Below are 20,946 nucleotides of genomic sequence, written 5' to 3'. Positions count from 1 at the left end.
ATAAACAAATCTTTCTATAGCAAATTTGAAACGCAAGTCGGAGAGTGTGATTCCTAAGGAAATTTTGCACATTTGAGAAGCAGTGGAGCCAACTATCTTTGAAGGCTTGAGAGCACATACATTACAACATAAAACAGGCATCAATATGCAATCAGAGTTTTGTATTATTATTATTTCTTATTTTCTTACAAATATATATAGATATAGATATGTAGTAGGAGATTTGAGTATCAATTCATGTGTTAACTCACCACAAGGTAGTGTTAGAGGACTTCTATGGGCTGGCTCCAGGAAAAACAAGTCCAAAATAGTGATAATAAGGCCCAAATAAATGGCCCAACCCACTAAACTCACCAAATACAAGAAAAACTTTATTCTATACCTTTCCACCCAACTCCAAAGATTTAATTTAGAGGAATTTGGGATAGATATATATATAGTAAGATTTGAAGTTTGATTTGGAAATTTGGTAAATTTTGAGAGAGTTCATAATTTTGGCAAACACAAGTGAGGATATTATCAATCATCAAATTTTGTGTCCTATCACTTTAACATTTGATTTGTAGTTTATTATTAATTTAATTATATCACATGATCACCCCTGAACTATGTTATAATAATTCTTACAACTAGATGAGATGATGGTAAAAAGAAGAGAGAGATAAATTATAATAGGGATCATAATATAATTATCTTTGTAAATTCAATTAATGATTGGCCTTTCCTCATGTTGATCATCAAATTAATGCCATATTAGTGGCCAGAAAAACTGAATTAACGATAAATAATTATTAGGTTTCATCATTAATCAAATCAATAATGGGAGCCAGGTTAGAAAATGAGTAATCGTTTTAATTAATCACAAAACATAAACAATAAAAATTATTTATAAAAATATAGTAAAATGTTATGGAAATAGATATCTATAAACATCTATAGTAATATTTTGTCATATTTGTAGATAATTTAGTTTATTTCTTTTATATACGAGACAACAACCAACTTAAATTGTCGAACTTGTTATTTTGTTATATTTAAAATTTTCTATTAAAAAACTACCTCATGCAAAGACTGTTCGAATTTGAATAAATACTTAATTTTATTATTTCAAATCATCCATACACTATTTCACAATTTCATCTAATAACGATGGTTTTTTCTTAGAATATGTAATATATATATATATATATATATTTTTTTTTATTTTATTTTAATTGAGAAAAAAGGAGATGGAAACATCATTTTGGAAAAGAACTATTTAAGTACAGTTAGAGATGGTGATGGTTGAGCTGTAAAAGCTTAAAAATAAAATAAAGAAGAAGAAAGAGTTGCCCATTAATGTAAGAAATGAACTTATAGATATGTACATATATCTTTTTCCCCCCCACCCCCCACCCCCACAAAGGAAAAAAAGGAGTAATAAATTATAATGTAAGAAAAGTGAGAGTGACATATATTGGATTACAACTCAAAACCATAAAATGGAAATAATTAAGAACACAAAAGAAAACAAAAAGATTGAATATGGATATGAAAATGAAACATGTCTTGATCAAAGATATCACAAAAATTAAGGGCACAAATAGGTAGTTTTAAGATGGAGACTTGGAAGTTGACAAGGACCACCCAAAATTAAATATAGCAAAATCTTAGCAACCAAAAAAAGAGCATATTGCTTGTACAAGGAAGAGCAAAAACCATATTTTATTTAGTCTTTAGATATACAAACTTGAAATTTCCACTCTTAAAAAGATTAAAGAGTGGGGAAGTCCATAAACATCAATAAGACATTTTTAAATGTTCCAAACCCAGGAATTAGCTAACAAATTATGACAACAAAAACTGACCTAATTCAAATTTTTTAACATAATTGATGTAGTCAGAGTGGACATCAAAGAAAACATATATACAATAATTCTCCTATAGAATTTAAAAGTTTTCAATTTAATTTATGTAAACTTTTATTAAAGCTTAAAAGCTTAATTTTTATAAAAGTAACAAAAAACACTATAATATTTACTTTCTACTTTCTTCTCCTCTGATTTCTTTCATCGTCTTTCCCTTCGCTTCGATTTCTTTCATCGTTTTCTTTTTCTTTTTTTCTTCTTTTTTTCCTCTTCGACTTCTTTCCATTGTTTTTCTTCTTTCCATCGTTTTTCTTTTTTTTTCTCTTCTTTTTTTTATGTCGTTTAATCTTTCCATCGTCTTTCTTCTTTTCCTCTTCTTTTTTTATATTGTTTAAATTTGGGTAATCAAATCTAAACGACCGTGTACAAAAATAGCAAAATCTAAAAATCGTGTATAGCCAAATATAAACAATTATATAAAAAATAAACGATCGTGTAAAAAAATAAATCATCGTGTAGACAAATCTAAATGATCGTGTACTAAAAAATCTTGAAAAAACAAATGATCGTGTAAACAAATCTAAACGATCGTGTAAAAAAAACGATACGCGTACTAAATTTTGAAAAAACAATCGTTTAGATTTGGCTACGTACCCAAATCTAAATGATCGTGTAACCAAATTAAACAATAAAATTAAAAAAATAAATTGTAGCCAAATCTAAACGATCTTGTACCAAACGATACCAAATATATTACACGCACGTTGTTGACGGCGTGATTGACGAAACATTTTTGTATTTTCCACGATGGGCCTACGAGCTTTTTTCGTCTTCGAAATTGTTCTATATGGTGTAAATATTTTGCCGCCGTTTTTGTTATATCTTTTAAAAGACCCCATCTTAAAATTAGTTTCTCAATACTCACGATAAGACCAAATAAATATTTAAGATGTGGGAAAAGGGTGTCTACTAAATTTCGACTAAAATGAAGTTAGTTCTAGACTATTCATTATCAAAATGATATTTGATAAAAGAAGAAAGCATGTTGATTAGAGTCGAATTTAACAAAAATAGGTTGATTAGAGTCGAATTTAACAAAAGTAAGTTGATTAGATTCGAATCTAACAAAAAAAAAAAAAAAAACAGGTGTTATTAACGATCGTCCTTGATTTTTTTCGTTAGAAACCAAGAACACGGTTGACACCACTACATCGACTAGGGTTGATTTCTTTCTTTCATTTTTTAAGTATCGGTGTTCTTTTTTTCCACCCACTCTTTAGTGTGTGTGCTCCGATCCGATAAAACTTTTTAACCTAAGGAGAAAAGTTACTGTATTATTGAGATGATGGTTTATCTTAGTTAGATATCTGCTAGCGTTAGCTTAATAAAGACGTCGTGTGTTGTTAGTATTTTTGGTCAATTATGGTTCTTTTTTTTTTTTTTTAGATTGTGATTATGTAGTTGTAGGTATGAGAGAGAGAGAGAGAGTAATGGAGGAGACAAAGAAGAAACAGGTTTTGGTTAGGTTTTGGGTCTATTCACTCATTGCTTCAACATTAGGTCCCTTTTGAATTATCTCCAACTGACATTAACCCAAAAAAAAACTCCAATCTCTCCCACCTTCCTTTATTTCAAATCAATTCCTTTTTTTGTAGCATTTACACTACAAAATCCAACTCTTAGAATTTGGAATTATATATTCTATTAACCATCTTCTCTTACTAAATTATTTCTTTACAAATAATATTCTTTTTATCTTGAGTTTTTATATAACACTTTCTTTTTTAAATAAATATTCTTTCTTTAGATTGACTTTGAAAGTGGGTAAATTTCTTTTTTATATATAAACACTTATAAAATTAATCTAAACGCACCCATAATTTTTTCCACTTGTAATTTTAATGTTTTTATTTACTTTAAAAAATAATAAAAATAAAAAAATTATTATAAATGATAAAATGAGTGAAAATTAATATTTAATCTTACACTTTCAAATTATATTTTTATATTATCAAAATTGATTTTGAATCATTAAATTATAGTTCAAAATGATTTTAAAAATGATAAAAACGATTTTAACTATTTTAAAAATCAGTCATAACTATGACCTTCATTTTAATAACAAAAAAGGGCCTAATATTTTGTATTCTAATTAATTAACAATAAAACATTTTTTCTATAAAATAAATGTTGCATCAATCAAACTCTTCAAAAAAAATTATTATCCAAATAATTACAAAACCCATTAGACATAGGCTTTTTAATACTATGCAAAAATATGAAATTTTTAGATATGGACTCTTTCTTTAATAGGCTATAAAAATGAGATTTTTTTATATATGGGAGATGAAAAAAAAATAGCTTAAATAATTTACAAATCAATATTAATTATTCATTACTATTAACTTAGTTAACTCTTAAATAAATAAAAAATACATTGTAGACTTAATCATTTTAAAATAATATTTTCTTCCTTAATATATTTAGGTTATCTTAACTATTTAATATAAATTATTATAATTAACTATAAATAATTTATTTTATTTATATTAATTTAATTATTTCAAAAAGTAATATTTTTACTTTTATCGTATATTATAATCAATTACTATAACACTAAATTAATTTAATTCATTTTTAATATCTAATTAAGTAATTATTTAATTTAATCTTTTACAATATTTAAATTTTAAATATTAATTATCTTGTGAATCCAAACACATACATTAATTATTTCAAATATTTAAAATTTAGATATTCAAATCTAATAATATAGGTAGTTATTTTTCAGTATTCAACAAAAATTCAAAGCAAACGACGAATAATTGGTAATTATAAAAAAAAAGGGAAAGAAAGAAAGAAAATTGAGTAGGTTTGAAGACTTTTGTAATGATTAAATTTGAAAAATAAGTTGATTAAAAAGTATGTTTTTTTTTTTTATTTATATATAAAGTATAAGAAAGGAAGGAAGAAAGAAAAATAGGGTCTTTCTTCCCTTATGTCACATGAAATGATTAAAAGTTTGGTAGGCGATATTCCCAATCCACCTAAGTCCTTAGCTTACTCATATTCTTCCGTACGGTCAAATATTTGTTTATAAAACTTTATATTAAAAATTCTATTTTTGGGTTATTTCCTTTAAATTCCCAATCAATGTAATTAACTAACAAAAATAGTTACAAGTTTACTATGTATATCTTAGTAAACTAAGCTAATTAGTTGCTAATAATGTAATTAAAATTTAAAAAAAAAAAGAAGAAAAACTAATCATGATGGGATTTGCAATAAATTTATAAATATTATGTTTATGGTATAAAAACTACTCATAACTAATTGGAGTTGTCACTATCCAATAACTAACTTTTTAAATTTCTTTTTTATTTCACCAATTTTAGAAAAAAGAATATCAGTTAATAATTTAAGCCTATTATATAAATTAATTTTACGAACATTTGTAAAAATAGATTTTTTTTTAGAAAATAGACTCGTGTATTTATATTCTCTAAATTGTAAAAGTAGTAAATTTAAAAACGAATAATTTTATAATAGTCTTTGATATATTTAATTACTTGTTTTAATATAAAAAAAGTGTTATGAACTGTTTTTATTTATTTATTTTTACATTGGATGCAATTTCTCTTTATATAAAATACTATAAACATGATTGTTTAAATTAAAGTTGAACAACAATAATAGAAGGATTGTTTGATAGATTAACCAACAAATTTGAGGTAAACTATTATTTCACCTAATTTGTTTTTAATGTGGATTAATTTTATAACCCTTTTATAAATTTTTTTCTTTACTAATAAAAAAAGGGATGACCCCACGCACGTGAAAGATCTCAAGAAGTAAATGAGAAAATGACACTTGCCATGAATATATATCCCTTCACTTTTTGTCACACAATGAGATGATACAATTATATATATATAAATAAGTAGATAAATGTTGTGAGAATTTGTAGCCTCCTCCAAATAATAATAATTATACCCTAAAAATATTGCATGTGAAGAGTGTAGAAAATTATTGTGAGATTGTTTAGTGTGACAACTCACCTTTGAACTAACTTCATAAATGTAACAAAAGTATAATTAACTGCTCATTTATTTTTATCATTATTTGGTTGGATCAACATAATAGACTTGAAAACAAAGTTGATCGACCAAACCGAATTCGATCGATCAGTAGGAAAACGAGACGGGTCGGTTTTGAAAAGTTTCAAATTGAGACTTTCCAAAAGTTATTTTTAATTTTTAAATTAACTCGACCGATTGACCCTAACTCATCAATGTCGAGATTGGTTTAACATTTTACTAAATCGACTGTGGTCAGTTTGGGGTTGGTTTTGTGAAAAAATGACTTCGATCGACCGATGATCACCCATATTCGATAGTACTATACCCAGACAAGGTGTGCAGTTTAACCATCATAGTTGTATACACGCTCAACACAAGTTGTCGTATCGCATAAAAAGAAATAGTATTGGATAAACTATACTAAATTTATCTTCACGTATCAACTTATGTTTTTTTTAGTTAATTGACAATTTAGCATGCTACTAGAGCTCTTGTAATATTATTTCCTCCCATCAATTAGTATTGTTTCTTATTTCTTGGGTCTTTTGCATTTTTCAATCTCACAATTTAATATTAATTTTACTTAGGTCCATCATTAATTTTAATAGCCCGTGACATCAACATTAAATCTTACTTACTCAAAACTCTAGTTTACATCCAATCAAAGTTTGATCATTAGCACATACGACTCTAACTCTGACGCAATCGTCAAAATTAGTTTAGACATATACATCTGACCTGTATCAATTGAACACTACTTCAATTAATTTTTGTCTTTTGCAAGACGTTAACGGTAGAGTTTCAACGTTAATGAAAGAATACAAGAAGGGACAATTAGGGCCCATAAGTGTCTAGGAGTGGATGGACAAGTGAACCCAAAACCAATCTCAAAGAATGCCCCTCACGGACTCATTTCTCACAAATAATCTTCAAAATTTTAGCTCTCTATTTTTATGAACATTAGCATTGGCAGGCCCCAACCTATGGTGTGGTGAGCGTGTGGTGTGGTGGGGGATGGGTGCTCTTCTCCTATTCATTTCCATTCTCATATCATGTGCTCTTGTTCTTTGTTTCTCGACACTTTCTTCTCCCTTTCACATTCTACCGACGATCTTTGTCCTTTTTATCATTCTCGTTTTCATTTTTTTTTTATCATTATAAGATATATATAGATTCATTATAACACTAAAAGTCTAATAATAATAACAAATGCTTTAATCTATAATGTGACATTTAATTATAAAACCGGTGTTCGTATGGTTCTGTATCTATTCAATCCATCCAATAGATGCCAGTTATTTTGTTTCTAGAATACTGATCAACACTCAATATGATCAACACTCTATATAATCAATAATATAATTTGCCTCACTATAAGATAACACGGTGACATTAAAAAAATAGGGCGATTTTATAAATCCGTGGGACCTAATAAGTTTATGTTTAAAAATATACTTTGCTTGCCTACGTGTACTACTCCAATTGAATATATTTTTTTCTCTTTTCTCACTTTAATATCTATTCCAAACTAATATAATTACTGCTTTAACTACATATTTTTAAAGTTCAAAAGACCTAAATATGAAAAAAAGAAGAAAAAAAAAGATACAATAAGTAATTATTCAATCAAAGAAATTGAAAGATTAGAATATTTGTATAAAAGAAAATGTCAACTTTGCCCTTCTCTCTATGATCATATTTGGAGATTCTTATACAGATTAATAGAACACTTTTCTTTCCTTTTCTTACATTTTCCCTTTTTCTCTTTTATGGCAAACACATAAAAGCATTTTGGGTGTTTGTTTTTTTTTTTTTTTTGAAAAGAAGTATGGTGTTCTAAATTTGAATTATGAGTTGGTTGATTGCCCCCTCCCAATCCTTTTTTCCTCTCCTTATATTCACTCATTGAAATGACTAGAGAATGAACAAATACACCCCTCTTCAATAAAGTAATTAAAGCATCAATCCCTTGATCATTATTCACGAGGAGACTAAGAATTTCTTTGACTTCATTTTTCGCTTCTTTTTCTTCTTTAATATGAGATTTTAAATAATGGTCTTTTAATCGAATATCATAAGTATTTTCAAATATGTACTATTAATCTAATTCAATAACTTATTGTTTTGTATTATTATTATTGTAATTTCAACTCAATTATTGTTAGTTGAAAAATAATTATATAAATATAGGTCAAATTAGCTTATAATGAATACTTTTGTCGAATATTATGGTAAGAAGTAGTGATGGTGAGAGAGGAGGAAGGGGATAATTTGGAGCTGTCTCCAACCCAATATGGATATTGCATGGTATTCCTTCAAATTGAAACCAACATCTCTAGCTCTTCTTTCTCTTTTCTTTTCTTTTCTTTTCTTTTCTTTTTTGAAATTTAGAAGCAAGGTTTTTTTCTTTAAAGAAATTGTTCTTCCGTAAGTTGGTGTCGTACGTCCAACATGTTGCATGTAGAAGAGAATCATACAACTAAATGGTAGCTACAATGTAGCGGCTATAAATACAAGCAAGTAATTAGAACATAAGATTGTTTACTTTTTTTCTAATACTAAAGGGTAAGAAAATAGATTCAAACCTCTTTTTAATATATATATATATATATATATATATATATATATATATTATAAGTATGGTTTATTTCTTAGAAATTAGAGTGAAAAAAAGAGTGAAGGACAATTTTTTATATATATAATGCATCTAATTAATTCTAAAGTTGAAATATAATAAAAATATTTTAAATGGAATATAATTACACAACCATCATTAGATCATAGCTAGGGTCAATAATCCACATTTTTGCTAATATGGAAAGGAAAAATGTCAAACCATATCATCATTATTATTGAAAATGGTGGGCATTAGTTTTCCAAATTTTAATTAAAGTGGGAGAAAACTTTTTATCTATAAATATGGTTAGGTATGTGCCTAAATAAAATGAATTCAAATATCACACTTAATGATTTTAAATTATTTCAACCTATGATTATCACACTTTAATTCATATACATATATATAGGTCCAAATTTTTCCTTCCCCTTATGTTGCTTTGAAATTATTGGTAGCTTTGCTTTCTTCTTCCCAAACCTAATCAAAGCTCTTTGTTTTCTTTTTAAACTTATCATTTTAATTTCTACTTCGTTTCAAATTTGATCATTATAGGTTATAAGTTTAATCACTCAAAACATTTTTGAAGTTTACCAAAGTATTGTTGACAATATATTCTATGGTCTTCAATTTATCATATATAGGAACGTTCTACTTTTCAAACATGTAAAGAAAAGAAATACAAAATATTTATTAATGATATTAATTAAAGTAAGTTTAGATACACCATTTTCATTGATATAAGTCTTTTGTGTCAAACTAATTAATATCATATAGCGTAGTGTAGAAACCTAGTTGGATGATTAATTGTAAATTGGTTCCATCAATCAATGTAATAATAGATAAGTTGACCTTAAGAACTTTGATTGATCTTTTTTAAGTAATGTGTAATTAAAATATTAAATTGAAAATGATCCAATAAATAGAAATTGGTTTCAAACTTGAAGGTAACTTAAATGAATAATAATTGTACCATATCAATTGTTCGAATTTGTTAAGAAATCATTTGTCTTAAATTATGAACGATAGAGATTGATGGATAGAGATCAAGTCGGTCTCTATTTTACAAGTGTCATGGGTATTGAAAATAAGATAAAATTTTCCTTATGGAAATAAACAAATGATTGTTCATATGATACTATTATGAAAATAATTAAAATGCAATGAAATTTGTTTCAATCTGAGTTTTTATATAGTTTGTTTTTAAAATAATAAAATGGATCAAAATATTTATAAAATATAGTCCAATATTATAATTTATCTACGATAAATTGAGATAAGTTAGATAGATTATTATATGTGTCATGATTCAAGAGTTTGATGTTGTGTTATCTTGCCAAAAGGATTGTTCGTTTGATGATTCACGAGTTCCCTCCTCCATCCGCCTTTCCAAAGATAAATGATACTTTTTATGATTTGCTAGTGTGGGTGTGCCCCGGACGTTATGTGGGATGTTGGAGGGGTCACTAGAGTGTTTAGAGGTGTGGATAAAAACCCTAGTGAAGTTTGGTCCCTTGGTGAAGTTTCATGTCTCTCTTTGAGCTCGGTTTTCAAATACTTTTTGTAGTTATTCCTTAAGTATAATATAAATATCTTACTTAGTTGAAAAACTCGAAGTTTTTTATTTCTATCCTCCTGTATTCTTTTCTCTCTTTTTTTTCGAGGAAATTGTTTGTTTATTTAATAATAATAATAATAACATTTAAAAGTATAGAAAATAAACTTGAATATTTGAAAGTAAGACTAAAATAGAATGAGCCACACAAACTATAGAACCAAATAATGTTTTTTTCTCTTCTAACCTTAGGGAGTGTTTAATTTATTGAACTAGTTATTATAACACATGTGATATTATAGTACTCTATAGGTTACAAATGGTTTATCTATGGAGTGTAGACTATTAAATTTAGTCCCAACTGTGTTATAATGATCGTTTGTGTTTGGAGTGCAGATACACTATTTTGACTTGAGTAGAAAATAGTAAACACAATAACAAAGAGAGATTCGATGAAACTTATAACCTTGAAAAACCTTGAAATTATAAATATAATATTTTGAAACTTAGAAATCAAATAAAAACTTAAAACCAAACGAAAAAAAAAAGAGTCATTTTTTCCACGGTAATAACAATAACAAATATCAATTTATAACCCTAAACTCTGAGATTATATCAATCAAAACCTATAAACTAATAATTACACCCATTTAACCCTAAACTTCGATAATAATATCAATTTACACCGTACTTTAAAAATGATATATTTCTTAATAATAAAGAAACAAAAAGGAAAAAAAAATGTTTTTCTTTGCATTTGGAAACTGAAATGACCATTATATCCTCCCACATGTTCCCTCACCCACTGCCCTCTCCCATGGCAGCCATCTTCCACGTAAGACCTTCCCGGACCCACACATTACTATATATATAGAAACGATTTTTCTTTTAGAAAATAGAAAAAAGAAAAAACAAATTAAAGATTCCGCCATAATAAAACCAAATTAAAAAAAGGAAAGAAAAAAACTCTATTTTCTTCTGATTATTCTTTGACTTGGTTCTTCATCTTTTTAATATTCTCTAATTGGTCTTTTAACCTATTGAGATTTCTTGACTAAAATAAAGTTAAACTACTCACTAATGTTTTAATTAACCTATTATTTTATTAATTCTTCATCTTTGAACAAATTGCTTTCCTTAAATTAAGAGTTTAATTTTATTAAATAAAATAAATAAATAAATTGAATTTTATGTGACATCACATGGAATATCTCAACGATATATCTACACGTTTTATAATATGGTCATATAGTAATTATTAACAAATTTTAAAGATCTTACAAAATAACCTAATAGAAAGTTTGAAATTTTCTACACGATCATCGATGTAATTAGAAGTTACTTAAAACATCAAAGTTTATTCGATATATTCATTATAATAGTGAAAAAAACCAACAAATTTATAGGAAATTAGCACGATTTAACTATCAACATTGAAGTATTTTTTAAACATAAATCTAAATATAAAATATTGAGTCTAATATATTTTTAGAATTTTATGCCTAATAAATTAAATAAATTTATTATCAACAATAAAAAAAAACTTAAATTTTCAATTGAATTCAATTAAACTTGTTATTAGACTCAAAATTAAAATTTAAAATAACTATTAGACACTTTTTTTTTATTAAAAAATCCTATTATAGATAACATTGAGGGGTCGTCTGGGAGAATGATTGAGTTATGGAGGGTTAATATTACCATAAAACTAGTGTTATGATATTTAATAATTTTATCATAACATTTGTTTGGGAGAAGGGTTCTAAAATATAGTTTTATGATAAAATGTGTTTGAGAGTAATTTAAAAAGATAGTTTAGTAGGTGAATTGAAGAGTTTGGGTTAGGGGAAATTAAAAAAGTTTAAGAAGAAGGAAAGAGAGAAGAGGAATTATGATAACCCTAAACATGGTTGGATTATCATAATCCAACCCTACACTACATTGGTAACCCTTGGGCCAAACGTCTCCAAAAAAATTTAAGTCTTATCTACAACTTTATAAATTGTCCGCCAAACATTTTATTATAGAAAAAAAGTTTAGCCCCTCGATATTAGTAATTTCTACTAGCACGTATATTAGATATATCATATACAATTTTAAACTTATAATTTTTTAAAAAACATATCATTGGATATATTAAAAACCCATCAAACATAGAAGGGTAGAGTCAAGAGTCCTATCAAATACAATAAAAATTTTGAAAAGGTTAAATTACAAATTTTGAAATTTGTCTCGATTTGGTTCAAGAATATAAAAATATATTTAATAGTTCTATAAACTTTAAATAGATATTCAAACTTGTAAGGTTGTGTCTACGAAAATCATTGAAAATTTTAAAAGTTTAAGAATTAATTGATATATTAAATATAATTTTTTTTAATTGAACACTAAAATTTAAATTTTATATTTGTATTTAGCCCCTATGTATCTATAACTTTTAAAGAGTTTTTAGACAAAAATTACTGAAAGATAAAATTTATTACATTCGATTTTTTTAGTATGAAACATAAATATTTTGTAAAATGTTATATAATTTTTTAAATTTATAAAAAAAAATTTGTATTAATGTTTTACTATAATTTAAAAAATATATTTGAATTTATTATTAGTCGAAGCAAATTTGAAAGAATATATATATATAATGGGACTTTAAAATGGTATAAAACAAAAAAACATGAAAAGAAGGAGGGACCCACTCACATCCCAGTCTATTGGTTATTTCCGTCACCCACATTGCACCACCATGTGACTTTATCACCTCCCACACCTCCTTCTTCCTTCCCTCTCTGTATATTAAATCAAATTCCCCCCTCCTTCCCTAACACAGACTCCCCCATTAACTAACCTTTACTTCAATCTACAACATTCAACCAATTTTTCCACCTCCCTTATGGGCTTTCCGGTGGGTTGCACCGAAGTTTTCTTCCCCACCATATTCCTCCACCTCCTCTCCCTCCTCGACCTTCTCAAATTCCTCATCCTCTCCCTCTTCCGCCTCCTCGGCCTCCCCGAATTTCTCCCCTCCGACAATCTACCGCCTGAACTCCAATTCCCCCTCAACCCTCCCCCGTCGGCCCTCCTCCTCCGCGAACTCCTCCCGGTGGTGAAATTCTCCGATCTGCCAAACCCGCCAGAGAGATGCGCCGTTTGCCTGTACGAGTTCGAGGGGGCGGAGGAGATCCGGTGGCTAACGAATTGCAAGCACATATTCCACCGGAGGTGTCTGGACCGTTGGATGGATCATGATCACGACACGTGTCCTCTTTGTAGAACGCCGTTTGTGCCCGATGGGATGATGGATGAATTTAATCAACGGCTGTGGGCTGCCTCCGGTGTCGCCGAGACTTTCGAGACGGACTTTAACTCCGTTTTAGGATAGAACCTTTTTCTTTCTTTTGTTTTCCATTATTCTTTTTCTTCTTTTTCACTTTCTTTTTTTCTTTTTTTTTTAAGGAAGAGTTTTTCAAACTGTATATAATAATTATAAATCTATAATGTGTATATTACATATATATATATATAATATATATATATATATATATATATATATATATGAGAATTTTGGGCACTTTTGGCCCAAAAACGAAACTTTTTTATTCATTAATTTGTTCAAATGGGTTTGGAGATATATATCTATTGGGATGATAAAAGCAATTTTTTTAAATTGGAGGTTTCATGGGTTGTTCTATGAAGTGAACGAATAAGTGATTTATAATTATTTTCATTTGATTTCATGCTTAACAAAATTCCATCAAACTACCGGAGAATTTAGTCCAATTTACTTATTTTACGTTCTTCGATTAAAAACAACTTTTAATATATCTAATTCATAAATTAAGAAAAAATTCAAACCATAAAATTTTTTAATTATTAAGATATAAAGTATATTAGTTGAGCTATGTTCTTGTTCTTATGCTAATTAGAACGCATACAAAATTATTTGGATAATTATGATAGGAAAAGAAAAAGGGATCATATTAATAATTATATCAAAACATTAGTTTAAGGTGAACATAAGTGTATTTACTATTACTTTAATTTAATATATTGACACATACATACACTAAAATTTCAAAGGTGACTAATGAGGATAATTCCAAGTGTCTAAATCCGTTCGAAATCTATAATATAATCTTTCTTTTAAAAGGAGAATTATTATTATTATTATTATTATTATTATTATTTTAATCTCTTTTTAATGGAAGGCTCAACCTTGGGCTCGCCCTAGGCCGAAGCTAAGGGTGTAGAGGTTGCTTTGGAATTTTGATCTAAACTATCGTCTTCTCGAGGCCCAAATAAGTTGTAGTATGTTCTATTTATCAAATACAATGAATTGCTCTTAACCTCATTTTTTGTGGCCAACACCCCTTTTTCCATATTTAATTGAGTCTTACGGTATAATTTTCTAACCAAACTTTCATCAGTTTCTAAGGAATAGTTGTATATATATATAGTGATTATATTCAAAATATTAGTACATATAATAACATTTTAAAATATTATAAATAAAGTTAAACTTGTCAAAGTCTCAAAACGATAGAAATCTATTATCGATAGATTTTATTGAATATCGGTCTATCAACGATAGACCATAAGAGTCTATCATTGATAAAAATTATTTATCGTTGGTAAACTTTTCTATATTTACAATTTTTAAAAAATGTTGTTGTGTACTTTATTATTATTCCTATAATTGCTAACCATTACAATTACATTTTTTATCGAATAGTTTGCAAATTTGGTAAATTGATTAGGTCATTTAATTAAAAAATCACTAGTAACCTAAACAAATTATCAATTAGGCTTTCGATTGAGATGCACGTTTGTATTGAAATTTTATAATTTTCATGTAATTTTGAACTCAATTGTGATTATTGAAGATTTTGTAACGAATAGTAATAATTTATAATAAGAACATTATCGTCCAACATTATCGTAGATTCAAGGTTTTATGTTAGACCATAATCAAAAGAAATATTTTCTTTTCTTTTCAAATTTAGATTATGGTTTTCTACTCTTTTGTACTAAAAATAACGTTTTCTAATACATTGAATAATGAAAACAAATGAAATCAACTTATGTTTACCTCTCTTAATTTGATTTTGACCATTGACTTTCTTTAGATGGTGTCTCTTTTACTTTGGCTTCAATTTCCTATAAATAAGAAGGGAATTAAACCATATTTTAGTTTCTTTCTTTTTCAATGATAATAAAAACAATAATTGTTGAAGTTCTAGAAAACATGTACTAAAAAAAATCCCCCCCCCCTTTTTTTTGACTTGACTAATGGAAAAAAATCAGCATTTCTTCTAGAAAGTCAACAAAATCTATTTCATAGTGAATAAACTTGATAAATAATAATAAAAAAAAAAAACTTAAAAATCTAATTTGGATAATCAAATAAATATACTATGATTATTCTTTTGTTTTTATTGAAGAAAATGCAACTTCATGCCAAAGAATAAAAAAAAAATGGTACTTCATGGTTCATTCACATTTATTTTAATCAAAGTACCGTATTATACTATCCACATAATACATTATAATTTAATGCAAAAAGAAAAAAAAATTATTATATAAATAATAATAATAATATGGTCAAATTACATTATTAATTATTGATATCCATTCTTATATCACTTCTTTTCTTTCTTTTCATTGTTCCTACGTTTAAATTCTTAGGTTTCATTGGTATTTTAGTCTTTATATTTGGTTTTATTTATTGATTAATTATAGAGCATTTTTTAAAATAGTAAAATAAATTAAAATATTTATAAGCTATAACAAAATTTTTGGATTCTATCGAGGATAGAAATTGATAGACTTCTATCACTGTTTATCAATGACACTGATAGAATCTATAGAGTGTTTGTAATTAATAGAAGAATGTTTGTGATTAATAGAAGAATGTTTGTGATTAATAGAATCTGAAACTTTACTATTGTTGGCAAATATTTTGTCAAATTTGTTATTTTAAAATATTTATACTTTTATTACAGGGGCTATGGTAAAAAATGAAAAAATTAACCAAAGATTTTTATTCATAGAAAAAAAAATAAGGTTCCAATAAATTTTTGTTTTTTAGTGGTTTTTTTTTTCTTTCTAGGAAATTATTTTTAAGCAAACTCCCTTTATTATATGTTACTCATTTTTTTAAGTAGTATCTTTTATAGTAGGAATTGATGATGAATTGGTGCTCAATATATGATATATAATGTCTATAAAAAAATTATTTACCATTTTTTTATATCTGTCTTGGGCCAACTTATATGTATCTAGACAATCTGTCTCATCTTACAACATCTAGGTGTCAAAAAAACTTGCAATAAATAAATTTTTAGGTAAGTGGTGACGGTTAGATTGATCATTTCAATGATATATTTAGTGTAATAAGAATTTGAGTCCCCAATCTCAAGAAAAAAAATATATATCAATTATCGTTGGATTATGTATATTAAAAAAATCTGTTTTAGTTTATTTGTGTTATTTGAAAACACTTTCAATGTATCATTTTCGGTAGTTGGATTTGTTTATCATTAAATTAAACTTTCAAAAATCTTCAAACAATTGTGTTTGTTGGGGTCATTATTATCTCTTGTCCTATGTAGCTACCTAATGTCTTATCTTTTTAAATCAACTTTGAATACCAATTTTTTTGTCGAACCTTTTTTCTATAAAAGCAACTATTTGATTATCATATTTACTTCTACTTCTGGTTCATAAAAATGATTACTTATACAAAAGTTTAGAGATAAAATAGATAATTTAAAATTGGTACAATAAACTTAAAACTTCAAAACCCAAAATAGGTATTTTGAAACTTCCTTTTGTTAGAAAAAAAAATACCATAAATAAAATCATCATTAAAACATACGTTTGCCTTTGAGACTAATGGAAAACATTATCACTTTATAACAGGTTTGGTACACTTTTTGTTTTTTTGTTCTCTCTTTTTTAGTAACAAAAACACACACAAATTTGCTTACCACTTTTAGTTGCATTTTACATTTAAAAGATAAGAAATTAATCTAAAAAAGAGTATTATAAGCCGTTTCGATAATTGCAAGTTTTTCATTCATATTTCCTACGCAATAGAAACGATTATATCCTATTACATAGGAAATTTTATTCAGAATATGCAAATTTGAGTTTACATATTTGGGAAACAATGTGGAACAAATCACTTGTATTGGCCCGGAGGCGGATGCGGAGGATAACCGGGTTGTGGATAGCCTTGAAATGGAGGAGGGGGCTGGTAGCCTTGAGCCAGGTGAGGGGCTGGTGGTGGTGGCCGTGCCGGGGGGTAGCCTTGAACAACAGGAGGGGGTAGGTGCCCAAATGGTTGTCCATATACCGGAGGAGGAGGATATCCACCAACAGCGGCCGGAATAGGCTGAACGATACGGGACATTTGCTGTGTGAGAGGCGCAGCCATGGGTGGTGGTTGAGGTCCAAACTTGCCATCTCTTTTATCCAACTCAAGCTTGTGTTGTGTCTGGAGCTCTCCATAATTAACACCATCAGAAAATCATACATGCATCCTACTTTAGACAGAGAATTCAAGTATAACAAACTAAAACAGACATATATGTACAAGAAAATCATTAGAGCAATGAATTATGTTTCAAGAGAAAAGAAGTACTGTTGGGTTTTGGTTTATGGATTTCAACTTGTTGTAATATGTTGTACAAAAAGAAAATTTCATAAACATAAGTTTTTATGTGGTTCATAAGGTTAACAACCTAATAGCCCCCTAGGATAAGCATATATTTGAAGAAAAGTGTGTTATGGGTAACTTCTTGAAGGGAGGTTTGAATTATAGTTGGTCCAAGTTTGTGTAATATCTGTATTTAATTAATGGTGAAGCATGCGATTTAGAAATCTTACATCTTTCGCTCCTGTGTTTGTGACGTTAAAAGTTGATATGAAGTAAAAAGACTAAAAACGTAAGTTTTGTAGTCTAAATAAACATAACTAAGATTTTTGTATCTTGCGAGTTTAACAAACATTGGATATCATTAAGTTGTAAGCTTTTTAAAGTTTGGACGTACCTGCATACATGCACAGACACTGCAAGACAAAAGAAACAAATACATAATTAAAAATATAATTTAAGATATAAAAAGAACTTTCACATGTTATTATGGATTAAGAAGATTGAAATGCAACCCCTTACGAGCAGTATACAAGATTAGATAAACAGGTCAATAAGTCTGAGGCCTCTCGAAGTTCTTCACTTCCAAGCAAGCAAGCAATTATGGAGCATATGCAAGCCAGTTGTGAGAGGCACAACGTAAAGGCCTGCAAAGTAAAGGCCAAGTTGTTAAAGGGAGAAAAGAGCTTGGTACGAGCAATTTAACGAATAAATGGATTGAGAGAGAAGACGGTACGATGATGCAGTTATCACACTCTGTTGTCTGTATATTGAACTCGTCTTGCAACATGAAACGTGTTGATGCAACTGAATTAGCAAAGCAACAAAAAACCTAAATAGAATACAAAACCAAAACACAGAATGCTTCGCTCACATAGATCACATAGAAGAATACATGTATAGAAAGAGATAACTAGAGGCTCAAAGGAGAAACTGGTCCTCGCTCGACAACCATACCTCAGTGCATAGACAAACTTCAGGGCAACGCTTTTCTCCACACTTGCCGCTGCAAGGCATGTAGCCACCACAGCATGTGTATCTATGATAGATAAATCAAAAAGATCAGACGTGATACAAACTTTATCTTTCTAGTAAGATTACAAAGATTCATTGACAATACCTCGACATATCATCGTAAAGAGCTCGTTTGCGCAGAAGGTAAGAAGCATATGGGGCACTTTTAACAAAATAAAAAGTAGTTAGAAGAAAAACCATCTTAAAGTAGAAACCAATGCCATTTTAAACACTATATACAAAGGTAACACATACTTGGGCCCTTTGGATTGACTAAAGAGAAAAAAATGTTTTGTAAAGAACTCTTTTTGATTTGAACTTTTTGATAGAAATGGTTTAAAATAAACTTTGAAAGTATTTCAAAAGCTACATTGAGTGGTTGCCAAACACTTCAATTTTCTCAAGATGAATTTTTATCAAAATTTAAAACTTGAAAAGTTAAACCAAACACAACATTGCATTTTTTTTAAGCCATGAAAATGTTAGAAGTAAAGACCAATTAGATAGCCTCGCAATTTTGTTTACCAAACAGGTAAGTAGCAGAATATTTCATTGTATAGAACTAAGAACACAGACAGCCATAAACTTAATTAACAAAGCTTTTCAATCACTGAAATTGAAATTGTGACAGGGAACTCATCAGAGAACAAACACCTCACCAGAATAAAGAAAAGCAACAATCTGCAAAACAGAATGAATAAAAATAACGTTAATGTTTGGGATCATACATAAGAATATGGAAAAAAGGTGAACTCCTTGCATGGTTGGTGAGAAAACTGAGATATGCATTTCCTTGGTCAAGCACGATCAAGATATTTAACAAGAACAAATGAGTATTCTAATAAGAAAAGCCCTCAAACAAAGAACACCCTGTTAGCAAATGAAGCATCAGCCGCCATTTTTATCACATGGAAAAGGAACAGAGCCAGAGAAATCTGAACGGTCATTACACCCAAAATCAACGTGATTCGATTTACGTAACTTTTGCCCGATCTCATGAATAAAACAGACAAAGAAAACCCAACTAAAGAATCAACGACAAACCCAAAATTTCCAACATTCTTATCTCACAATCGATTCATCCCAAAAATCTAAGCAATCAAACAAAAAATAACAAACACATACAAGGTGGACTGGCAGCAATGGTGCCCGTGAGATCAGTATGCCAGATATTTCTGTAATTCTGACGAAGGTGGATTTTCTCCATGTAATCAGCTTGCGACGCCATGGCCGAACTCGTAAGGACCCAATTCGAAGGTAGAAATCAAAAGGCAGCCCAGAAGGGGCTTTTTTGATGGGAACTTGAGAAATGGGGTAATCGGGGTCAAAGAGGAGAGACTGAACTCGAAGGAAACGACCAAACGCTAAAATTGGCTAATGGATGTAAAAAAGAAAAAAATTTCTTGTTTGTTTTCCTTGAAAAATGGGATCATGGAGAATTGGATCTAACGCTTATTGGGTACTGCAATATGGAATTCTAAGGATTTTCGCGGTTAACAATGGAGGTTGCACGTTGGGATTTCTTGGCGGTGAAGGAATTAGGATATGAAGTTGTTGGACAAGTTTTTTTTATTTCTATTTTTTTCCTTTTTCTTCCTTCTTAATTTTGATGAAATTTGACAATAAATTATGAGTTTTTGATTTCTTATGTTTTCCATAAATTTTGATGATAACATATATTATTCAATTTTAAACTCGATGATAAAAAGGAGATTTTTTTATAAATGCTACATCAAAATTATCCGGTGATTATTCAATCTAGATAATTAGACGTGTAAGTTGTTATAGCTATCTAAGTTTGAGGTTTGATTTATCTTTTTTTATAATCTAAGAGATGTTAGAATTACAATATAGAAAGGATTAGAAATGTCCGTGAAAATTTTTTTCATTAAAATTTTTTATTCATTCATTTATTCAATAAAATTTCCACGTAAAAATGACGATATTATATATATGATTAAATTATTTAATATTATAGTTTTTAATGATTAAAATTTAAACATTAACACATGGTCTTATCTTGAAAATAAGCAAAAGTTAGGTATTGAAAATGCATTAAAGATTATAATATGAAAGTGGATGTGAATTATTATAACTTATTGTCATATGAATGGTAAATTTGAAGCCATTAAATTTTTTTAAGAGTTGGAAAATAAAAAGAAGAATAAGAATAAATCAATGAT

The 20,946-nt window shown here is 28.0% G+C and overlaps 2 protein-coding genes across 5 annotated transcripts; one reads left to right on the top strand and one right to left on the bottom strand.

Annotated features, from left to right (window-relative positions):
- The first annotated feature begins 12,898 nt into the window (after positions 1-12,898).
- Positions 12,899-13,634, top strand: LOC103497696 (brassinosteroid-responsive RING protein 1). Its single transcript, XM_008459958.3, has one exon. The coding sequence runs from the start codon at positions 12,986-12,988 to the stop codon at positions 13,472-13,474; it is 489 nt and encodes a 162-aa protein (XP_008458180.1). The 5' UTR covers positions 12,899-12,985; the 3' UTR covers positions 13,475-13,634.
- Positions 13,635-17,146: 3,512 nt separating this feature from the next.
- LOC103497697 (uncharacterized) lies at positions 17,147-20,311 on the bottom strand. Of its 4 annotated transcripts, none has more exons than XM_008459960.3 (8): positions 19,889-20,308; positions 19,423-19,444; positions 18,870-18,926; positions 18,707-18,788; positions 18,486-18,581; positions 18,272-18,396; positions 18,147-18,165; positions 17,147-17,598 (listed from the first exon to the last, which is right to left on the bottom strand). In XM_008459960.3, the coding sequence occupies exons 1-8, from the start codon at positions 19,989-19,991 to the stop codon at positions 17,221-17,223; spliced, it is 882 nt and encodes a 293-aa protein (XP_008458182.2). In that variant the 5' UTR covers positions 19,992-20,308; the 3' UTR covers positions 17,147-17,220. The 4 variants fall into 4 exon arrangements, with proteins under 4 accessions (XP_008458182.2, XP_008458185.2, XP_050947943.1 ...); XM_008459963.3 differs by having other exon boundaries at positions 17,147-17,590; positions 19,889-20,305; XM_051091986.1 differs by having other exon boundaries at positions 17,464-17,636; positions 19,889-20,311.
- Positions 20,312-20,946: the final 635 nt, after the last annotated feature.

Source organism: Cucumis melo, chromosome 11, assembly GCF_025177605.1.
Source record: "Cucumis melo cultivar AY chromosome 11, USDA_Cmelo_AY_1.0, whole genome shotgun sequence".
In the NCBI taxonomy this organism is placed as follows: Eukaryota; Viridiplantae; Streptophyta; class Magnoliopsida; order Cucurbitales; family Cucurbitaceae; genus Cucumis; species Cucumis melo.
The sequence above is the reverse complement of the archived record's forward strand: the minus strand, read 5'-3'. Positions and strand labels throughout refer to the sequence as shown.